Genomic DNA, 25,676 nt, shown 5'->3' with positions numbered 1-25,676 from the left:
GGGGCCTCATGCCTAGGCTTTGCTTTTGAGGAAAGGGGAGGAGGTAGGTCACTGATGGCAGAACAGCCACCTGGATTCCCACCACCATCTTGCCAAGCTGGGGGCAGAATCCTGAGCTCCTGTTTTCCCCTTTGACCGTCCCTGATCCTAGAAAGACCCGAGGGAAACCCCTCTATACCTTTCTTGAAGGATGAGAACTTGCCAAGTTAAGGTCCCTGCTCTCCAAGGAGCCTGTTTTCCCATTCCTACAACCACTTTGCTCATGGCCCTTGCTTTCTGCACCACTTAACGAGCGGGGTGTTGCAGGGCTGGCACTGTCTGGGGGCACCTGCCTGTGTGCAGGTAGATAACCAAGCAAGTGCTATTCAGAGAGGAAACCAGACTATATTTTCTTGGTCCACAGCCCCTCTGCAAGGCCAGTAAGAGCCTTAGGCAAAGAGAAGAGTAGAACTGAAACAGGGCCTTGGGTCTATATACTAATGGAGTCCTGGGCTCAGAAATTACTAGCAATAATCCCCTCCTTTATTTTCCCTAAAGAAAACCAGCCGCTCGAGTGGCTGAATACTGCCTGGTATGGTTTAGGAGGTTTCATAGGTAAATCCAGAAGAAAATGGTAAATCAGGACCTTGGTCTCCCCCCTCCACACACACACACACACACACACACACAGGCAGACAGCGTCTGCTCTAGCCCTAGACCCACAGACATGAATTCCCAACAGCCAAGGGACAGTAGCTCCTGTGATCTCTCCAACTGCTGCCTGGCTTCTCTCCTGAAGGAATCTAACCCCAAAGGTTCCTTATGTGGGCAGAGACCGCCTTAATCTATGTCAGGAATGGCGCTGGTGTGGACTACATTTTTTTTTAGCCTGATTTTCCAGCCTTGCTGAAATTTAGCCAAATCGAGAAGACCTGCCTGGATCCGTGCGTCCCAACTAGGGAACTGACACTGTAGCGAATAACCAGTCACGGCCCCGGTCGCTTTCTGTTCGGTTGCCAAAACCAGCCAGGGGGCAGGGACTGCCACCGAAGGCCTGTCTGCTCACACGAGGCGTGCGGCAGATGTCTGAGTAAATAGTGGTTGGCGCACCATGGCAGGGACCGGGCACAGCAGCAGTTTCCTAAGGACGGTGAGGAGGCTGGCCAGGTACTTGAGCTCGTGTTTCCCTCCTAGACCTTAACCCCCTGAGTCTCCTTGCCCCGCTCAGAGCCCTGCCGGTTCTTCTTCTCAGTGGCTCTGTTCTCTACCCTGGCTGTCCTCCCGACTCAACGCAGGTCACGTTTCTTCCCAGGAAGCCCCGCTTACCACGCTCCCAACTTCAGCCGGTGTCTGTAACCCTCCTCTTTCCCGTGTCCGTGCAGCCCAGCTGCAGAGCTGGCACAGGAGAGAAGCCCTTCTGTGAGGGGGGAAACGGCAGATAACTTGAGTTTGTCTCGTTTCCCCTCCCGGTATACCCAAGTGCCCCTCAAGTCCCCGATCCTCACCTTTACTTTGTCCACTAAGGCCATTCCTTCATTTGCCCGTAGAACCCCAAACCCGAAGCTCCCAGTCCCTATCTCTGTAGCTTCCCCCACAGTACACAACCGTCCAGAACATCACACATTCGCTCCGGCCTCGTCCACTCTGCAGTGGGCCCTCTCAACCCAGCTCACTTTACAAATGAAGAGGATCTGGTATCCCAAGCAGCGTGAGCCATACGAGACCCCACAATTAATGCAGTAAGAACAGAACTGGAAATGAGTCTTACTCCAGGCCCTCCCATCTGGAATACCAAAGGGGGGCAGCGATGGACTCAGCTGCTGTGTCCTCTGCACAGAAAAAGATTGAGCCCACAGGTGATAAGGGTGAGCCCCCAAACTGCCCTAGTCATGAACAGGACTGGTAACCTCTACCGAGTTAGGGCCCGGACATACCTCAGCTAACCTAGGCTCAGGTACTTCATTTCCCCTCGTAATACAAAAGGGGGGCGAATCTCCTCTTCTGAAGTCTGCCAACTCTCCCAAAGAGAAGAAAGCAGAGATGAAGAAGCTTGCCTTGTTTAATGGGGAGAGAGAAAAGAAATGTGCCAGGAACATGGGGTCTAGAGGTGTGGACAGGGGGCAGCACCCAGATGGGAAGTGGAGGTGGTCTAGGTGGGGGGAGATGGTGCGTGCCGAGGGGTTCTAAGGAGGCCAGTGACAGTTTCATTCTGTTGCTTTGTATGCCCTTGTCCTACAGATAGGCAGGAAAGCCCCCACCACAAGGCAGGAAGGTGGAACTGAACTCTGGCTGAAGATGGAGGGAACGCGGAACTTTCCCAGTCTCGGGTTCAGACAGACAGAGGCAGATAGCTCCATATATACAAACTTTACAGAAAATAAATAAGGAGCTGTGATCAGCTTGACTAGGTTTCATCCTGGATTCTTCCCACCCCTGTGAGAAGTAATTCCAGGGCATTAGCTGGGAACCTCTCAGGCCCTAGGCATGTTAGAACCCACCCCCTCCCCAGGAGTCCACCTCAATCCCCACAGCTCCTCGGCATCGAGAACCCAAGCCCCCAGTCTGAGGGTCTCTGGAATAGGCGCAGGGCCCGGTGCCCAGGTCCCGCTTGCCAGAAGAGCACACCCAGCACTAAGTTAGTTGCCACCTGAGCCCCCTCCCAGGCCAGGGTCACAGTGGTAGCCCCTCTGGTCTGCAGCACCCTGACCGAGTCTCGGAGCAGGCACGGAACAGAGCCTTTGCTTCCAGAACCCTCGGGAGCCCCTTCAGGGCCGGGCTCCCTGTTCCATTTGCTGGTGCTGGCTCCGTACGGCAAACCTGTTGACATGTACCGGTATGGGTACGACGATCTTGGGGTTTCTCACGGGCTCCCCAGAACGGCTGCTCACATTGCCAGCTTTGATGCGCTTCCACTTGGCCCGCCGATTCTGAAACCAGATCTTGACCTGCACCTCACTGAGCTTGAGGGCGTGGGCGATCTGGGAACGCTCTGTCAAGCTCAGGTATTTCTTGCAGTGAAACTCCTTCTCCAACTCCAAAAGCTGCTCGCTGGTAAATGCTGTGCGGCGCCGTCGGCTCTTGCCCCCAGGAGCCGTGGGTCCCGCGGCCACCGGTGCCCCCTCCTCCGCTCCAGCCCCCAGGCCTCCCTTGAGCTTCGGTTCAGGTCCCAGGAGAGCCCCGGGGGCCCCTGCAGAACTGTCCAGGAAACCATCCTCGTCGCTGTCACCGCCTGAGCCCTCTTCCTCCTGTTCGCTGCCTGCTGGGTCTCCTGCTGGTGCCTCCAGCTTCTCCTCATCTGAGCTGTACACCTTCCCCTCGGCTGTGGCGAGCGAAAACCAACGGACGGGGAAGGAGCCGGCAGGGAAAAGATAGGCAGGTTGGAGGCGGCACGTGGAACCGTGGCCAGGCACGGACAGAATGGCGGCAGGGAGAGCCAGGGAAGGGAGGGGGTGGGGAGGAGGGGAGACAAGGACAGCACAGCCAGGACATGGGGTGGGGAAGAGGTTCAGGGAAGACAAAGAGATGGAAAGAAAGGTATTAACCAGCACAGATTTCACTATAGCCAGTGGTGGGGAGGGCAATCAGTGTACATCAAAGGAATGCCATTCCCAGGACGGGACCCCTCAAATCACCACCGCCACCACCCCTCCTCATTCTCTCTACCCACTACCTTCCCAGCTTCCTCCAAACCCAGGCCCAGGGCCTTCCACTCATTCGCCACCCTTCCAAATCCAGACGGCCCAGGCCCCGGAGTGAAGCAGTGTGAGACTGGCTCAGGAGCCTTTCCGTCGCTCCAGGCAGGAGGCAGCCCGTCTGCGGGGTAGACGGGGAGATCACACTGTCAGCCTCGGTTACTCTCCTAGGGATCCTCACCGGCCCGGGGTTGAGCTCTGTTCTGTCTCCCCTCTTCCCCTCTGCCCTAGATCCAGAATCTCCGAATCTCATTTCCAGATGGAAACTGAAGGGTCATCTAATTCCCCGTCCTCACCAACCCCCCCCCCACCCCAAATCTGGGCCCAAGAAATGTTACCAAGGGCTTTGGGACTTGTCCTTCCCCCTACTTCCAATTCTCCCTGACCAGCCCAGCCAGCCCAGAATGGGGAGCCCTCCCAGCTACAGGCCGCCTTCTCTGTGGCCAAAGCTTCTTCCAGTCGCCCAGCTCTCCTAGGCCCCTTTCAGTCCCTCCCCTCCTCCTTAACTGTAAAATGACATCATCTCTCTCCCCACCAAGGATGCCGGAACAGCACAAACAGCTGCTTTCTGCTCAAGTTCTGAATCCTGAGGACCCTGAGCTTGATGTCAGCGGGAAGAACTGGAGGGAATATGGGAGAAGATAAAGAAATAGAAGTGCAACAAGGGAAAATGTAGAGAGGAAAATGGTAAAAGAAGAAATCTTGACTCATTTGGTAGATGACTGATTATTTGTAATTACAGCCATATCAAGTGTTTTAAATCCATATGTAACTCTAATACTCTTAAATTCAATCATCGGTTTTAATCTTATCCATGGACAGTTTTGTCAGAACTTCAAATAATGGATCGTAAGTGTTTTCAGTAGTTGAGTTGTAAAACTGCCTTGTTTTCTGCCCAAAGGGCCAATAAGCAGTGAAAAAGTCAGAAGAAACCCAACCAATAGGAAAGAGAACAAGAGGAAATGGGTAACCTGGACACCAACTAGTCAGCTCTTTACCACCGAGTTCACAGTGTAAAGGGGTTGGGATTTCCTAAGGGCGGGAGTGCATCGGTCTATAACCACCACGCGCCCCACGGACACTCATAAGCTCTGAGGTTGAGAATATGACCCGAAGTAAAAGAACATCAGGGAACAGTGAAATGCCTTATAAGAGGAGCAGGCTGTGCGCTTGAACACCTTCCAGCACCCCTCGCCACCTGCCTGTGTTCCAGAAGGAGCACCTTGGGGTCTCCCGGACCAGCCCGGTAACCTTCCCCAGCCCCAGAGCTCCTTTCCCTTCCCTGACGCCATCAAGCTACACCCCTTCCCTGTCCTGGAGAGCCATGTTTACACCCTCCTTAGAGGCCAGACTTCTCAGCCCACGTCCAGATCGCCCACCTCCATCACACTCAGCTTCTTTCACACCTCAAGGGTATTTTTATCCCCAGCCCCTGCCTTTTCTTCCTTTAGGGCTTCATTCTTCATCTAATTTCAAAACCCGTGTGGCACACCCTCGTTTAGGCTCACCCAGCCTACCTATGTTACTCCTACTCATTGCTTTTCCTCAGTAAGCACTCTCTGTTCCCTCTAGCAGCTTCCCAGGCTTCTCGAGCACCAGCTTCACATCCATCCATCCGTCTGCCTGTCCCTTGGTCCATCTACAGAAGTTGCTCCTTGCCATACGTCCCACGCTTCATCCCAGACCTCATTCTAGCCAAATCCATGTTTTCTACAAGCGTCACATCCTTGGTTCTCTCCTTCATTAACGGCTCCTTCCCACACTATTTTCCATTTTCACAGAACTCAGACTTAACATGTCCCAAACAGAACTCCTGAACTCGCTCCCAAACCAGCTCTTCGCTATCTGTACCCACGTCCTTCCCAGCTTGGTTAGTGGTAATTCCATCCTCCTTGTTGTTCAAATCAAGCCTCACTCCTCTCTCTCACAACCCGTGCCCACTCCTGGAGCCCGCCCTTCTCACCCGTGTCCCCTGCATCCGACCAGTCCCAGGCAGCATCACGTCCCGCCTGGTTCATCAACCTGTTCTCCAAACTGGTTTCCCTGCTCCTGTCCTCCCCTCCCCTCCCCTCCCCTGCCCCTCCCCAAGAACAGATGATTCTTCTGTTCAGAATACTATACTCTCCACCTAGATTTTTGCACTCGCTCATTCCCTGTCTCCTTCAGGTCCTTACTTTACCAAAGAGACTTTCCCCGATCATCTTTTCAGAATGAAAACTCCCAGTACTCCTACCTTCCTTTTCTGCTTTATTTGTTGCTATAGTACATGTCACAAACTTTATTCATTTATTTTATTGGCTCTCTTTTCCTATTAGAATATAAGCTTCATGAAGGTAGGGATTTCTAATATATTTTTTTCACTGCTGTATCTTCAGCATCTAGAAAATTATCTGCACAGAGTAGGCACTCAATAAATACTTATTGACTAAATAAAAAACTATTCCCAAACACTTTCTCTCTCCCTTCCTCCCTCTCTCTCCCTCTTCTGTCTCCACCTCTGTTCTTCCTTTCCCAAGCCTCTCCTAATATTCTCCACAGCCCCACCCCATCCAGTGCCCAGAAGACATTCTCTCCATGAGTATTATTCTACCCACTTTTCAATATGTCCTCTGATCTCACATTAGCTGGAGAGAAACCCATATGCCGTGGGAATCTATAGAATCTTATGCTAAAAGAAATAAAGGAAAATCCTTCACATCATTACTAAATCCTCTGTCAATTTTTAAAACCTGGTTTGTAGTACATAGTAACAAAAAGAATAATAAAAGCTTGTAAAAACCCAGCCCAATATTACAATATTCTAAGCAGCTACTAAAAGGCAGAAACTGGATTTCAGGGCTTGAAGGATGAAATCATTTAGCACAGCTCCAAGCACCCAGGGGGTGTCCAATAAATCTAAACTGATGATGATTGAGATGAGGCTCCCAGGTTCCTTGATCTGGCAGGGCCCTCCTGAGATCATACCATCCATCCCTGTCTTCAGACAGATTCCATAAAATCAGGCCCACATAGGCAGACCTCCCTCAGTGCTGGTTTTTTTTTTTTTTTAAAGATTTTATTTATTTATTTGACAGAGAGAGACACAGTGAGAGAGGGAACACAAGCAGGGGGAGTGGGAGAGGGAGAAGCAGGCTCTCCGCTGAGCAGGGAGTCCGATGAGGGGCTCGATCCCAGGACCCTGGGATCACGACCTGAGCTGAAGGCAGACGCTTAACGACTGAGCCACCCAGGCGCCCCCCTCAGTGCTGCTTTTAAAGCCATACAAGGGGCACATGTTCACAACCTCTTTTGGTTACTTGATCCCGGCGGGATGCTGAACGGCAGGGGCAAGAGTTTCTCTCTGCGCCTTTATAATCATGACATTGAGGGCTCTGATAAGCAACTCTTGGAAGGAGGTGGGGGTGGGGCAATATGAAAGCAACCAGGAGGGGGAACTACAGCTACACCCTCAGAGGAGAGGGTCTGGGGCAGTGAGCGACACTGAGATGTGGGAAAGGAAGGGCCAAAGCAAGCAGAAAAAGGACTGGGGCGGGAGACAAGTGGGGCAGACACAGTGGCAAGAGAATGAAATGATGCGTCAGAGATACTCAAGAGGCTGGAAAGTTTAGAGAAGGACTAGAAAAAAAAAAAATCAGGGAAAAAGAGAGCAAAAAGCTTAAAAACAAAACAACAAAAAAAATCATACCCCCTACCTTTCTTCCCCCAAAACACGACTGCATTTGGAGCAAAGCAAAACATTTTTGCCCTGCCACGTGCTCTTTGCTCCACCGAGATGGAGCACTTTAAGATGCAATCAATACCCAAAGTGAAGGAAACATATTCAGCAGAATCGGATGAGCCATACAGTAGCCCAATCCTTAACAATATAGCGATCCTGAAATGGCTTACTATTTTCTTATGGATTAGCTAAAAAATAAATGCAAGCTATTTTCTTTTATCTGATTTGTAATGAATATTAAGAGTAAATATAATCAAACAAAACAAAAATTGCACACAGAAAAATGTGTTGACTAAAAACTGACAGAAGCAAATCTTTCTGATAAAATTTCTAATTGTGAAATTTGATTTAGAATAATTAGACTTGGTAGATATAATGTCCATAACTAATTGCAGATGCTATAATTGGTTGATATGAGCAAAACCAAAACAAACAAAAACCTTGAGCCATAAAATGAGGCTTCATTGAAAAATTTTACATGGGAAATGATTCTGATAAGAATAATTTTAGCAGGGGCACCTGGGTGGCTCAGTTGTTAAGCGTCTGCCTTTGGCTCAGGTCATGGTCCCAGGGTCCTGAGATCGAGCCCTGCATCAGGCCCCCTGCTCCTCAGGAAGCCTGCTTCTCCCTCGCCCACTCCCCCTGCTTGTGTTCCCTCTCTTGCTATGTCTCTGTCAAATAAATAAAACCTTTAAAAAAAAAAATTTAGCAAAAGGAAAATTTTTAAATTGGAAAAAATTTGACTATGTATATAGATAGGCCAAACAGATAGAAAGGTTCTGTTGTGTATGAAAATGAGATTATTGGTAATATAAGAGTATATTGAGTTTTCAGCTTGTTCCTTACGTGTAAGTCTAGAGTCTGAAAAAAGTGTCGAATCTATCCAGGGGGGATGACTGTAGGGCAGACTGGTTATTAGGAAACATCTAGAGCTTTTGTGCACTCTCGTAGTGGATTATCCTAAGAACCAGAAATCACAAGGTTTGAACCTCAATTACTCGTCAAGTCCATGCGAGGGGCATTCTTCCCACCTCCAGAGAGCGGTACTCAGGCCCCAGGGACATACTTGCCTGGGGCCTTGTTTCCAAGAGGAAGGGAAGCAGCACCAGAGATCTAGAAAAGCCCATGTTTCGAATGGATCTGGTCAGGCTGGGGAAGAAATCAAGGGCCAAAGAATCCATGGTAGGTATTCTCCAGGAGAAAAAATAAACAGCACCAGATTTGCCCACCATCTAGAGGGGGAGTCCACAGCTGTGCTCACCAAGAATGATGGACCTGGGTTGTGGTGCAGAAAACCACTTTAGACACCCAGGTATGGGAACTCACAGAGCCCCTGTGCTGCCCCTCGCCCATCCTCTTCTGTTTTAGCTCCTTTAAAATCAATAGCCTTTATTATCCGCTGAAGAGAAATCTCTCCCCCATTACACTCAGTTCTGACTTCTCTTCCCTCTACTTCCAAAATGACTACCCTCACATTCCCCAAACTACTGTCAGGACAGTAAGTCTCTTCCTGATCATCCTGGGCCAACTACTCAACTTCCTGAATACAGAAGCAATTTGGGGGACGTCAAAAGGTGGAAAGAAACCCAGGTCATCCCTCAAAAAAGAGGTATGTTTACCACCACTCTCATTTCTAAATCTTCATCATCATGCCCAGGACAGAAATATTTCTCCGTTCTTTCTGGAAACAGTACTTTTTCTCCCATCATTTACAGCAATTAGCTCACTTTCAATTTGTGTTTCACTCGCCCCCACTAATTTCATGCTACTCCTCCTCCCTGTAACTTCAGGTGCAATAAGGAACGTTCATTTTCACTTTCTCTCTCTCCACTCTTCCTATGACCCTTCAGCATTTCTTACTCCAAACTGACATGGGAATTTTCTCTACACCCCTCCAACCTTCGATGACAGGTTCAGGGCAATTTGCCCCCCACTCAGAGCTCCCCCTCATGACGTAGCAGTGCCATCGTCAAGGGCACCCTTGCTACCTTCAACGTTCCAAAACATTTTCACACTTACTATTTACCTCGAAGCAACTCACTGAAATAGAGTAGACCTATTAGTAGTACTAATGGAAGTTTGGTAACCTTATCTCAGGTGAAAAAACTGAGTTTCCGAAAGATTGAGTGATTCTCCTAAGTCAAGTCACACAGCTAGAGATAGATTAATGTCTAGAACCTTGGTCTCCGAAATTTCCAACCAACGCTCCTTCTATCCTTCCCCCCCCCCCACTCCAAGTAAATGCCCAGATGCCTCATCAGATAACTAACCTTGCTACCAAACCCAGTTTCAGTCCAGACCTCATCCCTTTCACTTATCACTCCAGAGCCCTAGCCTGATCATTAATATCTCCCCTTACCACGCTCAGAGAAGGCTCTTAAAATTGCCACTTACCAAAATTTCACCTTTGTCCTCAAATAGGCTATTTGTCCCATCATTTCCCCAAGACAAAATTCCTATCAGATCTATTTTTTTTTCTGTCATTATTGGTTTGTATGATGTAATCTTACCAGTCAGCATTCCTTTTATTTAGAAATGTATTTTCTTGTTTTAAAAATAACATTGCCAAATTATGGAAACAGTTTTGGTTTAATATCCATTTTTCTTCTAGCTTCTACTTTACAAGTGTGTCACCCATCCCTCAAGCACAGCTCCTTCTTATACAGGAATTACCCTCACTGAGGAACAGACATTTTTCTACCATCCTCATCTCTCTCCACCTTCCTCATTACAGAGCTCTCTTCAGAGCTCCTCTCTTGGTGTCTCTTTCATCACTCCTAGGGCTACTTCTCTAGCCAGAGAGAAGGCTTTCCTCCCTGATACTGAAAGGGAGTTAAGATACATCCTTGCCTTTCTTTCTGGTTGAGGTAGACATCTGCTTGGGGTTTGTTTTTGTCTGCTCAGCATCCCTTCCTCCTTTTGTTCACTAACAACACCCCCTCCCTTTGGGCACTGCCTCTCATCAACTACCCAGTATAGTGGGACTGTCAATCACATTTCCGCACCTTTGTGACAACGTAGGCACGTGACCTGGATCTGACCAATCCTAACATCCCATCTCTCCATCCCCCTGGAGACTGGACTCAAGCTAGTTAATCAGTCACCCTGGAATTTTGTATATGCTAGAATCTACTGGGGTCTCAACCTGGGATTATAAAAAATTAGAGCTGCTGATGCATGTGCCCTTTCTTACTTCTCTTAAGGAGAGAACGAGGCAAAGAAAGAGAGAGGAGCAGGGCTGAAAGGAAAGAAAGATCTAGCAATACCGTTTGCATTTCTGGATCCACTCAACTCCTGTACTTAAGAGTCATGTGAATCAATAAATGCCCATTTTAGCTTAAATTGGAGTTAAGCTACTGTCACTTGCAAACCAAAGAGTTCTACATCCCATGCTGTAACTGGAAGTGACAATGATCACAGGACTCCAGGGAAAGTAAGCCTCTCTACCTCACTCCCACAGCTCTCCCATCCCAACTAATGTTTCCACGTTACCTGAAATTATTCATAATAATACCATCTAATATTCCACCAGCTTGAAATTCACTTGGACTTCTACAAAAATCTCCTTGGGGTGCCTGGGTGGCTCAGTCGGTTAAGCATCTGACTCTTGATTTTAGCTGAGCTTATGATCTCGGGGTCATAAGATCCAGCCCCACATAGGGCTCCACACTCAGTGGGGAGTCTGGTTCTCTCCTTTTCCTTCTCCCTCTGCCCCACATCCCTCTCTCTAATAAATAAATCTTTTTAAAAGTCTCCTTAATCCATCTAAGTATGAATTATTTTAATCCAATAGCTTTCCTCCCAACATCAAGCTGAGATCCGATGTATGAGAGAATAGGAATTGTGGTGAAGAAAGGAGAGGTGTTTTTTTTTTTTTTTTTTTAATATATATACAATGTAAAGAAAAGAAGAACAGGCCCCAATGGGACACAGAAGAAGGGCTTTTGGGTAGTCTTGGGATCCACAGAGAATGTCCAAATTCGAGACAGGGAAACCAAAGGAGGCAGAAAGAGCCAAAGAAAAAATGTGAAATCTACCCTTATGAGATGCATACATTGGTTCTCTTCTGGCATTCCCCGCAGAAACACCTCTCAGAATATAGTGCTATTTCTATCATTACTCCCAGATGTATATCTCCTTATCAGTACAGAGTGTCACTTATCCTAGCCAGTTCTTAATAAAGAAGTCTTCCCCAACTTAATTCCCAGATATGCTCCCCATCCATTTCCAGTACAAGGACAATACCAGTAGTTTCTTGCACACCAATTACTTTAGGATACTGGACAAATATCTTCTCATTTAATCCTTAACTCTGTGAGGTAAGTATTGTTGCCCTATCCTGCTGGTGAGGAAGCTGTGACTGCAGAGGTTAGTATTTTGCTGTTGATATTTCTCTCACAAAAAAAACGGGGTAGCATTAAGATCTGTATCCAAAGCCCACGTTCATTCCTCTGTGCGGCACCCTATCTCTTTTGTGAACACTGACTTCCCCGTTCGCCTATCACACACACTGTACCAGATGAAGAAATAATAGAGAAGGCCAGCAACTGATTCCACAACTTTTCTTTTTCTCCCCCCCCGCAATGGGCACTGCTTCCTTCCCCACCAGGTAAAGTCGGGCACAACTGGTCCCTAATCTTTTTGGCCTTGATAAGATCACCTACCTTCATGAAATGTTTCTCTCTCATTATATACGTCCACAGCCATAGCCAGTCACCCCTCCCCAATCCCAGATGACAGAGCCTTTTCTATCCTAAAGCCCAGGCCTGACTCCACCTCAAGATACACAGCGGCCTCCTCTTGGGCACAACTCAGCACCGGGAAGTAGAGAATTTCCCCCAATCCCTTTGCTGGGGTGTTTTTTTTGTTTTGTTTTGTTTTTTTTAAGGGAAACAATTCATTAATAAAGGTCTCCTTACAGATAAAACAGAGTTGTGGAGCTGGAAGTGACCTTGGAGATCATCTAAGTCAAACCCTTAATTGTACTGATGAGGAAGTTAAGCTACAGAGAGGCCAGGATCATTCGGTCCCATACTTCCAGTAGCTGCACAGAACCATGGAGAATGGCTGTCACCCACTGCAGCCCAAAGCACTTCTTACCTTCACTCCCAGGAGGATTTTGTCTTCCTCCCTTCTCTTCCTGTTGCTCCCAATACTGACTTCCCTTGAAATATCATTTCCTCCACAATTCGGTCAAGAAATCCATCTCCCATTACCCCCAGTTCAGAAACAGTTCTTTCTGTTTCTCCCATCCTCAATTTTCACACCCTAGTCTCTGGGAGTCCCTGCAGCCCCCTGGCTTCTAATACAGATTTCTCAGTTCATCACTTGAAGGTCATTCCTTACCCTTCCATGGTGGGAAGGGAATGAAGACGCTGCTTCACAACCACTTCCTACTACAACTTAATTCAGCTGTTCTAGCACACCAAATTCAAGCATCTCTCCTCCCCAAATTCTTTCTCCCAATTAGCACACCAGTGTTTCTTCCACATTACTCTAAGCTGACAATTTTCTCCCATATTTCCAGTGAAAAACCCCAACCTCCTCTTCACCGCCCCCAACCCAGCCCTCTCTGCTCACCATCATCATCTGTACAACCATGGGCGCTACCGCCTGCGTCGAAAGCTCCGTCCTTCCCACCGGTTCGGAACCAGGGCTGCTTCTCTCCTACCCCAGCACGGGGCACTTTCTCCTGTTCCCTCTAGATAAAAATTCTCTCCCACCAAACTCTTTCCCTGTCATCATTCCGACTTAAGTTTCCCTCTTTTTGTACATCGCTCCATAATGCTGTCATTTCTATTTCCTCATTCCCAGCTTCGAGGCAAAGATCCTTCTTTCCCAATTACTTCGGAGGCAAAATTCCTGCCTATAGCCTCCCATCGTAATATTATTCTCATTGCAAAGCACTTTGTTCATCATACCATGTCCCTCCTCTCCAATTAAAATATTTCCCCCTCGGGGCGCCTGGGTGGCTCAGATGGTTAAGCGTCTGCCTTCAGCTCAGGTCATGATCCCAGGGTCCTGGGTTCGAGTCCCACATCGGGCTCCCTGCTCAGCGGGGAGACTGCGTCTCCCTTTCCCTCTGCCTGCTGCTACCCCTGCTTGTGCTCTCTCTCTCCTGTCGAATAAATAAAAAAATCTTTAAAAAATTTTTAAAAAATAAAAAAGAATAAAATATTTCCCCCTCATTATTCCAATTACTGCCTTGCTCCCATTACTCCCAGTATAGACTATTTATGCCCATCACTCTGAGTATGAGAATTATCCTCCTAATCATCTAAATCTCTATCTCCACATTTCCATATGCCACTGCAGAGATCTCCCTTCTCTATTCAATCCTCCCAAGTGTTACCTTCACTGTGGTATAAGGCACCTCAGTATCCCACTCCAATCCTCCAGACAAAATTTTTCTCTTGCCACTTCTGGGATCTCTGTCTCTCCACTAGGGGTTCTTAACTCTTTTTATGCCATGAGCTCCTTGGCAGTCTGATACAACCCATGAACCCCTTCTCAGAATAATGCGTTTAGGTATATAATATAAAACACATAGGATTACATTAGAAGCCAACTATACAAAAATGCAGTTTTCAGATATTTAAAAATGAATGTGTTATAATCATGTACGTTTATTAATTGATTAAACAAGATGCCTCCAAGGCTATAAATTTATAAGGAAATATCTGTAATTTCTGTTGGTGACACAAATCTCAGTTACTGCTGAAACTACTATGGTTTCTGGCCTACACTCATAACTGAAGAAAATGCCAAATTTTAGTTAGAAGTTAGCAAAAATAAAGATGTAATTTTTCCCCACCCATAATAAACAGATCCTTTTATAAGAGGTCCATGAAATCCATGTTAGAACCCTACTTTAAACATCAAAGCTAGAAAAACAAGCTTTTATTTTATGGAATTGACCGAAACATTAAAAATAATCTGAATCAAAACCTTTACATTACAGATGAGGAAACTGAAGCCAAGAGAGGTTGTGAGGCTTTGAATCTCCCGTAGTGTCCGGAATATACTAAGTCCATAACAGACACACAATAAACGTTCCCCGAATTGAAGGAAGCAATTTGCCAAGGTTGTGCAGCTAAGTGACAGGGCTGACCCCTGAGCACAAGTGTCACGACTCCTCGATACATGTTCCTTCAATCCCATTAAGTTAATGCAACATGTGCCTTTCTATAAATGCCAGGGGAGCAAACACTCTCACCGTGTGCTCTTCCTCAAAATTTCTAGGAAAGCATGGGTCTCCATCATTTCCAAGAAAAATTTCCCTCCTTTTTCTAACAACAGAAGTCTCTGATTCCGTGTCACATTATTATTTCCTGTTTTTCTCTCATCAGTAAATACATCTGGACAGTCATAATGCATACCTATTCAAAAATTAATCGATGGTCATCTAAAATGTTCTCCTGTTATAATCAGGTGCTTAGCTTACAGCAATCAGCCCTCAAACATCATGCTCCTAGGAAGTTTCCCTAGTTTCCTTGCATGATTTCCATCATTACTGCCAACCTCTGTTCAGAAATTAGCAAATTTGGGGGCGCCTGTGTGACTCGGTTAAGTGTCCGACTCTTGGTTTCGGCTCAGATCATGATCTCAGGGTCCTGGGATTGAGCCCCATGTCAGGCTCTGTGCTCAGTGGGGGTCTGCTTGAGATTCTCTCCCTCTCCCTCTGCCCCTCCCCCTGCTCGCTCTCTATCTAAAATAAAGTCATTTTTAAAAGTTAGCAAATTTTTTTAGTTTAAAATAATGTTCACTATACCGCCATCTCCTGGGTTCGTTCCATCACATTCTCTTTCCTGTATCATCTCAATGTTTTCTTTTCAAATATTCTTTCACCATGCTCACTACTGGCATTATCTTTCATGTCAATCTCTCCCTGTATTTTTATCATCCATCCAACAATTATGTATGGATTATCTACCATCCTTCACTTCTTAAGTCTTCGTTTTCAAGCAATCCAACTCCTTTCTCCCTGAATCATTGCTCTAAACACCCCCAATTTAAAGTTTTCTTCTGCATTTCCCCAAATGGACAGCTCTTTCCACCATTCCCCCCAGCACCCAGGATCACCTTTACCCATCGTTGCTGAAATGTGTATCTGCACATCTCCAGGTTAGCTGTGATTACTCTCAGGCAGAGCTCACATGCACCTTCACATACAACAGGACCATCACTGCCCAACTCACTCAAGGCAGAATTCTCTTTTCCTTCTGTCATTTAGAGTTTACTACTGTCTTTTCTCCATTATTCCTAATACATCGAAGACTTTGCCATCACCCCAATTCAAAGCTCCTTTTCCCCATCACTTCCACATGACTCCGTTCTTACGACTCTCTGGATCTCTTATGTTAATGAATACAACACCACTGCCCACATGAGGCTACTGACCATTTGAAACGTGGCTAAACTGAACTGAGATGTGCTGAAAGTATAAAATATACACTGGATTTCAAAGATAATATGGAAGAAGGATATAAAATATCTCATTAAATTTTTTTATATTGAGTAATGATAAAATAGTGTTGGACATATTGGGTTAAATAAAATGTATTAAAATTAATTTCACCTGTTTATTTCTACCTTTTTAAGATGGCTAATAATGTTTTAATTACAAGTGGTGCTTGCTAGACAGCACCACTCTGGGCTCTTCTATTGATTCATACTTTTAAATCTTCTCTATGAATTCAAAATTCTCTCCTCTTTTATCACTTCTACTAAGACACCTTCCCCAATTATCCTCACTGTTCCCCACTTTCTAAACCCAGAATTATTTCCAATCTACCATTCTCCGTATCTTTTCTACCCATTATTTCTGTACATGGTATTTCTTTTTGCCTGTTAATATAGCTTCTGCCCCCGCAACTGAATCATAATAAAGTTGTTTTCTTTATCATCAGTCGTAGTAAGGTGGTGTCTCTCTTAACTCGAAGCAAAATTTCAGAAAAAAATAGTAATTCCCAACAAAAAGAACTTCATTCACCATTCTCCAGATTGGCCTATCTTCACTATAATTTCATTTAATAGGACTAGTAACTGTAAAACACTAAACAAATGTAAATTAATAATTTCAGACCAATGTCAGTCATTCACACTAGAACAGCAATTCCTCCTCTGTCATTTCAAAGATAGCATTCTTTCTCCAAACTCTTCTAATGTTGAGGTTTCAATCCCATCATTCAAGCAAAAACTCTCATTTCATGCTAAATACTCTAATACAATTCCCAAAATAGAGTATTCGTTTTCCCACCATTTTCAGCATGGGCCATGTGTCATCACTCCCCAAACCAATTTTATGTCCAACGTTTCTGGAATTTCCTTTTCTTTTCTCAACTACTTCAGGAAAAAAAAAATGAAGACTGGGCAGGTGGACGTGAGTGGTGTAGTGAGGAAGAGTCAGGAGGGTCTGTACTGAGAGTGATAAGTGGGGGTCACAGATAAAGATCTTCCAGTCACTATCCTCTTTGAAGGTTTCTTCTGAAATCTCTCCTTCCTGCCCTGCCCCTTAAGCCCCACTATAAACCCTTTATGTGTACCTCTTCCCAATATGAGTGATTACCTTCACTCTACCACCTCTCAGAATTCTTCCTCCATAAGGGCTCCTTCCCATCATTCTTGTCTTTACTCCAAGAACAAGTGTCTTTTGATTGCTTCCAATATTTTCCTTAGATGATGATCTTTCCTTCATCATTCTCTCTATACAAATTCCAGTTTACTATCACTCCCAGTATTGAAAAACCTTTTTAAAAATTTAATCCTAGAGTAGACACTTCCCTGTTTCCTACCAGGACATTTATTTAGCTCTGTCCCAAGCCTCTCAAAACAGAACTCTCTCACACACACACTTCTGGTCCAGAGATGCTGTTCCCTCTTCATCTCGCTCAGGCTAGAAATCCCTTGTACCTCTATCTTCCAATAGACAGACCTCTTCTCTCTCATATTCTCTCTCTGGATAATCTGGGGATAGAGTGCATTTGTTGGTCCTTTCCTCTATTTTTCTTTCCTCAGTATTTCTCTTCTGTTCTTTTCCTCTGCTTACTCCTCCCTCCCTCTCTCTCTCTCTCTCTCACTGCCTGGTGTTACAGCCAATATTCTATCTGCTTCAGAAAAGAGCCTTCATTCTACAAATGTCAAAATAAACAACTGCGGGGAAGCTGAAAGAGTAGGACACGTTCTCCCATGGTTTAGGCATCTTCCTCCCCAGATTCTCCTTCCCCAGGATGTCTCCCTTTCTGTTCCCCCTCAGCTCATCTCTTCCTCAGGTGTCTGCTTGTTCCTCCAGCTCCTATGGCCCCCAAAGCCATCCCTCTGATGGTCTGCCTTGCTCTTTTCTGCCTTAAGACTATTATTGCAAAAATCCTACTGATCCGTTCTTCTTCCGATCATCCTGCCAGCTGCTTTCCCCCTCCCCTCCAGGCCCTTTTATCTTGTGGACATTTCCTCCCACCTTCCAGTTGCTGCTCTATCATTTCCTTTTGATCCTCCTTGGGAGATGCAGCTCAGACTTCAGCCACTGGATCCCCCTGGCCCAACCAGGTCCAAAACAACAGCTGAACCCGCAAAGCCAAAATGCCCAGGGCTAAAGGGGAAAAGGAGAGGAAGACAGGCTCTGTAGCAGCACTTGGGGTCTGGAAGAGTGGTTAGACCTTCGGATAATTTCAAGGAAGGGCCCAGAAACCTATCACCAGGAACTGTCTTCTCCTGGCAAAGGACAAAAGGACTCTTGGGTCTCCTCCTTGCCTCTGCTAGAGTCAGCCCCCAGGCCTCCTGGGGTCACTTTTACCTGCTAAGCTGATGTGACAAATGGTTAAGCAGAGGTGGATTCATCCTGGCGCTAAAGAAGTTTAAGCTTCAGGAACCCCACGCTTGCATGCAGCCTGTTTTCCTTAAACAGAGTCCACTAAATTGTATAAGCTCTGGATCTCATCACACCTGGATCTGCCCCTGGATAGGGGAAAGCTTTTCTGGCATCTAGGGCTTGAGGATCAATTAGGGAGGTCAGGAGGGCTCCGGGTAGCTTGATTCTACACAGGGTTCAGTTTGATACACCCTGCCTCTATTGAGAGGGCACCTTCCCATGGAGGAGCCAGGGTTCCTGAATTACCTCTTGGCTGAATCTCACTGGTTCCAGAATCTTAGCTATATTCTCGACTCCAGGCTTTGTGCCACGCCCAACCCAGCCCAGCTTTAGCCTCCATCTTGACCTCCCCGGGTCAGTCCTGGTCCAGCAGGTGCTAGGCCCCCTGCTAGCTAATGTTCCCTTAGGCCCCCTACTCAGTTCTTCAGGGCTGATCTCTAAATGTGCCAATTCAGAAGTGACCTCTACTACTAAGGCAAAGACAGGTCACCAACGTGGTCACCATTGCTTGGACCCTCCCTTTGCCCCTGCATTCACAGAGCCTATTTGGGGTCAATACAATCTTCTCAGAAGCCAGAACTGCCCTCCCCTTACTGAATTGACAGCTGCCCCCAATGTACCCTCACCCTAAGGTCTTGCTAGTGTCCCCAGGAATCCCACAGTTGCAGCTTCTCTATTCTCCGCAGAGGAGAAAAATGAAGGGATTCTTAAAAAGAGAAGTGCGAGCAGAGGCTTGAGGACTAGAACGTGGGAAGGAAAGGTACTAATTTGGAAGGGAGTACTGGGAAGTCCTGGGTGAGGCTTCAGGCACTCCGGAAGACAGAGCGGGGCAGCGGTTCTGGGAATCCAGAGGTGCCGTGTTTGGAACAGAATTGGAGGTGGTTCTGCAGAACCCGACATCTGGGGGTCTGGGATTCCAGGGCTCCAGGCAGGTGCCGAGATTCTGAGCAGGCTGCTGTCTGGGATTTCCAAGTGAACGAGCCTCCCGCCCGGCGCCCTGGTCGGCCCAGCACTTACCCGGCAGACTTGGGAAAGTCGCTGAGAAGTGCGGAGGCGGGGGCGGTGGGGGCTCTGCCACTTTGTCCCGGGCGGGCAGCAGCTCGTCGGCTTCCAGCCCGCCCTCCGGGCGTCGGCCGCCCGGCTCGGGGTTGTTCCGGGCGGCGGCGGCGGCGGCGGCCGCAGCGGCGAGCTCCTGGGGCCCGTAGAAGGCGTCGGGCGGCTCCGCGAAGCTGGGCAGCGCGGTGGTCAGCGCCACCATCGAGGGCACGGCCTGGCCCAGGCCCGCGCAGAAGGTGTTGGTAAGGCGGCCGGCAAAGGAGGCTAGTGGGGCGAGAGGCGGGAGGCCAGCCGGCAGCGGCGCAGGGGCGAGCGCCTGCGGCAGCACTAGCGGCCGGTAGGGCATGAACATGGGGTAGCCGGTGTAGAGCAAGTGGCCCGAGCGAGGCGGCGGCGGCCCGATCAGGGAGTCGATGGAGAAGGCAGTGCCCGGGCCCCCACCACTGCCCCCGCCGCTGCCCCCGGGGGCACCCCCGCCTCCAGCTCTCTGCATCGTGCCCGGAGCTCCGGCCGCCCCGGGGCGCTCCCCTCCGGGCGCCGCCGGGCGCCCCGCGGCTCGGGCGCCCCGCGCGGACACGCAGGGCTCGCTCCCAGGCTCCCGGCCGAGGTGGCGGCGGGGCGCGGGCTCGGCGCAGTGTGGCTCCGGCGCCGCGCTCCCTCTCTCTCATAAGGAGGGAGGGGGCGGGCGAGCGGGCGGGCTGGGGGTGTCGCCCTCCGGACTCATCCATCTTCCTCAAATTACGCTTCACTTCCTCCCTCCGCCCGCCGCTGCCGCGCCCGGCTCCGCTCCCTCCGCAGAGCCCGTTCCCAGCGGCCCGGCCGGCCGGCCCGGGACCCCCGCCCGCTCCCCGCGGCCCAACCAACTATTATTAATGGAGATTGATGAGGCCGGACACGCCGCTTTGTGAAAGTTTGCGGCCGACGAGAAGGCGGCGGCAGCTGCTGGGCCGGTGCCCCTCCCTCCACCCAACCCGCCCCCACTCAGCCCACCCTGCCCGGGCGTGGACGTGGCGCGGGACGCCAGGCAAGGAGAGCGCCCCGGGAGGGGCCGGACCACAACGCCCCAGGCCCCGGGCCGCCGCCCTCCGTCGGACCCTGGGCCGGTCCCCGGCGTGCCTCCCCGCCCCCGACGCCCCTTCCCCGGCCGCCCCAAGAGCAAGCCGTGGCCACGCGGGCTGGACGGGACCTCGGCGCCTCCTCGGGCGGCGAGGCGGGAACGGCAGGGGGCGCGCTCTGCCGCCGGGCGCCGCAGCTCAGGGCCCGTGGACGGGGTGGGGGTGCGGGTGGGGGGGCCTTTTCCCCTTGGTAGTTTTTTCCCCCGACTCCATTCCCCTCTCCCCGGGTCTCTTTTCTCTTGACATTGGCTCTTCCCCTTCTTCCTCGTCCCCGCCTCCGACGCGGACTGCCTCAGTTCCTCGCTGTGGCCTCTGTGGGTAATTTCCTCGAGCGCCCACACTCTGCCAAGTACGTACCATTCCTCTCACCTTTCCCCTCCGTCTTTCTCCCATCCCTTACATGCTTTTCCTTCCTCCACTCTTCCCTTTCCTGCCGTCCTTCCTACTCCTATCTGATTATTCCTATTTCTCGTTCCCTATCCCAGTTGTCTTATTCTATTTTTCCCCCTCATTTCTCACCTATATCCTGTATCTCTTGTCTATCTCGCTCTCCCTCCCTCTCTCTCCCTCTCTTCTGCTATTAATTTCCCTGATTGGCTCCCCGGCTCCAGCACCGCTGATGAGCCCTATTCATTCCTGGGCCTGACACTCTCGACCTGCCCTAGCTGATTGCTGGGGGCTGGCCCCAGGAGCGCTGATGAGCCCCGAGGGTCAGCAGTGCTAATTATTCGCTAATTGCAGATGACTCCGTTCACCTCCCCCATCCTCAAACACAGAAATGGTAGCGTCTTTTACCACCCCCACCCCCTATTCCCAGCGGTATAGTTGTCAGTCTAGAGGCAAAAGTCATGGGCACTTTTGCTCGATAGGTCAGCCAGCAAAAAAGACTTAAGACAGGCAAGTCGACAGGAGAGTGACGCGAATTTCAGGATCCAGAGCAAGCCTAGCTAGCTAAAATGAAGGTCACCTGGTCACCGGGAAACTGTTACTCAGGTGGGCCAGGGAGAGCCAAGCCAATTAAAAGTAATAGCAAAGCCAGGCCAGTTTAGGAAGATGCAGTCTAGATAGGGGAAGTTACTTGGCTCAGGTGAGGAGGGAAACCTCAGGTGAGGAGGGAAACCTATGCCCAAGAGTCTCGGGGTTTCTGAGCCAAGGCAGAGCAGGCAGGAGGGAACTCTGGATCTCAGTGACATTTGTTCAAATCAGGAGTGTTGTGGTGGCCTAGTGAATACCACTAATGTCAGACGTATGACAAAACAGCACCCTGAAAGATACTGTCACTAGGGTGGGACAGAAAAGGGTGGGACCCTAGAAGGGACCTTTCTTTGGTTATGCTTGATTGACAATTCATCAGGGAAAAGGAGAAGAGTGTGGTTTCCATGAAGTCCTGACCTATCTTGGGCTCTACATTAAACTCATGAAACCTCTTAGAGACAAGTCTGGTGGGAAGATGTCGCCATGGAGAAAGAAGAGGCGCCTCACCTTAGGTCTGGGAACCCTGCCTCCCTACAAGGGTACTAGGATAATCTTTGTACATCCTCCTAAAGATCTTCTTCAGAACCCTTTGCTAAATTAACCAAGCACTTCAGGGTACCAATATGGAAGACCAGACTTCAAAAGTGTACTGTACTTTAAAAATGAGAGGTCATTACTTGGTTTGATGGCTTTACAGTGTTGGATACACAATAGAGGCTTATTGACTTGATAAATTATTGAGAGAACTTTGGGTTACAATCACTGAAATTAAAGCTGTATGAGCAGTAACAACACCAATCAAAGCATGAAGGAAGAGACAGTTTTTAAAGGAACTGCATTCATTTTTTCTATAGGTAATAAAATTATCTAGTACAAAATTCCAAAAACTCAACGGGGTATATACTGAAACATCTCCCTCCCACCAGTACCCCCCCCCACACACACACACACTCATAAAAGGCCACTTTAATAAGCCTGTCGCTCTCTGGTAGGACAGAATGGATCATGCACTGTCAGGGACTCAAGGTTAAAGACCCTCTGATCTTGAAGATGTATGTCATCCAGCTCAAGCCAAGAGCTTATTGCCCAGAACTAGACTTAGTAAAGTGAAATCCTCTGCTCAAGCTGGCAGAGGGTACAGGCTTAAAGCTTGTTGCCAACAAATCCCAGCTGGCCCCCAAACCTGAAATGAGGCAAGTGAAGCCCCAGGGACTTTGTATTGCCCTGGTGTGCTGCATGTTTGCTGGATACTGTATTTTGTAACCCATTTATGTACCCGATCTGCCCCCTGGCCATGCTCGGTCATGAAGTGTGACTTCTGCAGAGTCCTTGACATTCACTGGCTACCCCAGGATGAAAGCCACGTACACAGTGGCAACCGAAGCAACCCATTCCCTCTCCCTGCCCTTCTGTAGACTGCAGAACCAAGGCCAAATGGTAAATGGAAAAAAGCACTGGCTGGAGTAGTAAGAGTGGAGTTCAGTTTCTGTTCTGACCCCTCACAGAGCCATGTAACCTTGGCCCCTCTGACTTAACTCCATCTGTGAGAGAAAGTGATAAGTATCTACTCTGCCAAAAAGCCAGTGCAAGGATCAAGCGAACATGAAGAAATGCCTTTCAAAATACCTTCCCTTCCTGCACTAAATGGACAGAGAAGAGCACAGTGGTCGAGAAGAGAAGTCCCCTGGATCGGTGGCTCTCCTCTACTTCACCATCAGGACCAGGGAAGAAGCGGTCACTATCAACTCTGAATAGAGCTGGCTCCTCTCTTCACCAAGAGGAAACTCTGTGCTTCTCTTACTGAATCTCCGAACAGGCCCATTGTGGGCAAGCACTTTTCTCACTGTCCAAAACAGTATTCTGCTTCTTTAATTGTCCACATACTCTTAACTTGTCCCACTCTCACGATTTCACCTGTTGGGTAAAGGCTCATACAGAGGAATTTTATCTTGAACCTACCCTCTCTCTGCTTGTCCCTATATCGGACCTCACCATCTGGCCTCCCCTTCATGGTTTGGAAACCAGCACCCAGGATACCAAGAACGAAGTATTCTAAAGTCAAAGCCAAAGTATCTGTACCTCCACTTATTGGCGGGAGAGAGTCCACTCAGGATGGGCAGCGTCGGGCCCTGCCCGCGGCCACCCTCTGGTGGCAGCAGCGCGCAACTGCGTCAGCGTGAGTGAAGTGCGGGGTACTGCAGCGCCCCCTGGCGTTAGTCCAGGAGACGTGCGAGGGCACAGGAACCCGACCAGGTGAGCCTTCCTAGGGCGCGCGCGCTGGGTGCCGCTGCGGGGTATTTAACTGTGAAGGCACTGGTTGGGCGGGGGGGATTGCACCCAGGAGTCTTAAAGTCTAGTATGCATGAGTGTAGGTTCGTGTATATTTTTCGTGTCCAGTTACTTGAACCCCGTGTATCTGTTGTGTAAAATGTGTGCCGTTTGTGTGTGCGCACGCGTCACACGTGGGTAGGTTGGTGGTGGGGAGGTCCGCGCCTCCAGTGCAGGGCGGAGTCCTCACGGAGGCGTGAAATTGGTTTGGAGCAAACACATTACGGAAAGCAATTACCGGGGAGAAGTTCTGGGCTCGCGGGACCCGCAGCCAGGAGGCTAGGGAGGAAGCTCCCTGGCTTGCAAGAGCGTCTGTGGATGTCTAACCCCAGAAAGGACCTTCCTAACACGGCCTGCTAATGGCAGAACGGGTGAGGCTGGGCCACAGATATTGCCCACTCTACATCGTCTTTCTTCCCTTACTGCTATCCTCCTTAAAAAGGCATCCTGCCGAAGATCCAGTACTCTCAGGTATGGTCAGAAATCCTTCTCCCTTCTTACCACTTTGGGAGAGGCAACCACCTCCTGTGAAGTCTTCCCAGGTCCCTGCCCCTACACGCCCTCAGGTCCTGCTCCCACATGTCTTTTGCATTCACTTAATTGCCCCTTGTATTTCAACTAGTGATTCACACCCTTGTTTTTCAGACTAGATGGGAAATTCACTGAGGGCAGGAACTGATCTCGTTCACAGCTGTAGATCTAGTGCCTAAAACCTGGGACTCAGGAGGCGCAAAATGAATGATGTGGATGGGATTAAATAAAGTTTCCATCAAAGTGCAAAACAACTCTCTCAGGAAAGTCATCCCCTCGAGAGTCAGGATTCTCTTAGAACAGAGCTTTCAACATCTTTCACATGCCAACGATCCCATTTATATCCCCAGACCTGACCTTGTCTCTGAATTCCAGATTTCTAGATCTAAACGACCTTGTAACATAGCCTCTTTGAGACGTGTAATAGACAGCTCCGACTTCATACCTCCCAGAGTGACCGCCTCATTCCTCCCCCACCTGCCCCTTGCTCATCTTCCCCACCTTAGTAATTAGCACCACCATCCACCCAGTTGTTCAGCCCAAACACTGAGTCTCATCCTGGATTACACTTTCCCTCAGCCCCCACATCCAGTCCATCAGCATGTCTCCTCCAGTCTCCAAACAGGGTCCCAAGTCTCGCCCACTGCTTCCCCATCTCCGGGGACTCGACTTCAGCAGGAGCCCCCTAATGGTCTTTGATTCTTCCTGGCCTCTCCCCTCTCCCCAAAGCCATTCAGAGATCTTTCCAAACCTACATCAGTTCAGGGCACTCCCGGGCTCTTCCCCACTCCAGTCACGGGCCTGGGCCTCAGGTCAAATGTCACCTCCTCCAAGAGGCGGCTTCCCTGTCACCCAGTCTCCAATAGCTCCAAGCAAGCTGGCAATCACCGTGTGAATTCCTCAGAGGGCTTAGCACAGCGGCACCTTGCCGCCCATTTGCTTAGGGTCCCCTCCCCCTAGAAGGTACTCCGGAGGGGACTGGAGAGCCAGGCCTGTGTGCGTGGCACCTGGACCACAGGGGCACGTAAGCCCTTGCCCAACATGGGCCACGGGGCATTCTCCCAGGCCTCCGCCCCCGGACAAGACGGGCTCTCCGGGAGAGGCCCCACACGGTGAGGGGAACTGGCACATGCGCGAGCCCCGGGGAAATCGCTGCCCGACCCCTGTCTCGCATCGCCTGCCTGTGCCGACTTCCCCACCCCCGCTCCCAACCCGCGCGGGCCTGGGGCCTGAGCGCTCAGGACTTAACCAGCGTCGCCAGAGCCGAGGGGCCGGGCCTCCGTCTGGCGGCCCCGTCCTCCCGTCACGCCCCACAGGGCGGGTCAGCCCAAGGCCCGTGAGGCCAGGTGAGAACCCCCGGGGCCCACTCACCTCCGCCCCGCTTCTCCTAGGCTTCTCTCTCCAGGCCCTCTGGG

General features: G+C 49.4%; 1 protein-coding gene across 1 annotated transcript; it reads right to left on the bottom strand.

Moving 5' to 3' along the window:
* Nucleotides 1-1,914: 1,914 nt before the first annotated feature.
* Nucleotides 1,915-19,805, bottom strand: GBX1 (gastrulation brain homeobox 1). Its single transcript, XM_081799848.1, has 2 exons — nt 19,274-19,805; nt 1,915-3,298 (listed from the first exon to the last, which is right to left on the bottom strand). Exons 1-2 carry the CDS (start codon nt 19,803-19,805, stop codon nt 2,745-2,747), a joined length of 1,086 nt encoding a protein of 361 aa, XP_081655974.1. The 3' UTR covers nt 1,915-2,744.
* Nucleotides 19,806-25,676: the final 5,871 nt, after the last annotated feature.

Source organism: Leptonychotes weddellii, chromosome 12 (genome assembly GCF_054177405.1).
Source record: "Leptonychotes weddellii isolate Sample4059 chromosome 12, ASM5417740v2, whole genome shotgun sequence".
In the NCBI taxonomy this organism is placed as follows: Eukaryota; Metazoa; Chordata; class Mammalia; order Carnivora; family Phocidae; genus Leptonychotes; species Leptonychotes weddellii.
The sequence above is the reverse complement of the archived record's forward strand: the minus strand, read 5'-3'. Positions and strand labels throughout refer to the sequence as shown.

What these genes read in the sequence shown, in the direction of transcription:
- GBX1 (XM_081799848.1), bottom strand. Translation starts at nt 19,805, where the DNA reads ATGCAGAGAGCTGGAGGCGGGGGTGCCCCCGGGGGCAGCGGCGGGGGC. An exon ending in GACTTTCCCAAGTCTGCCGG is followed by an intron (nt 3,299 to 19,273) that starts GTAAGTGCTGGG and finishes CGCTCGCCACAG; the next exon opens with CCGAGGGGAAGGTGTACAGC.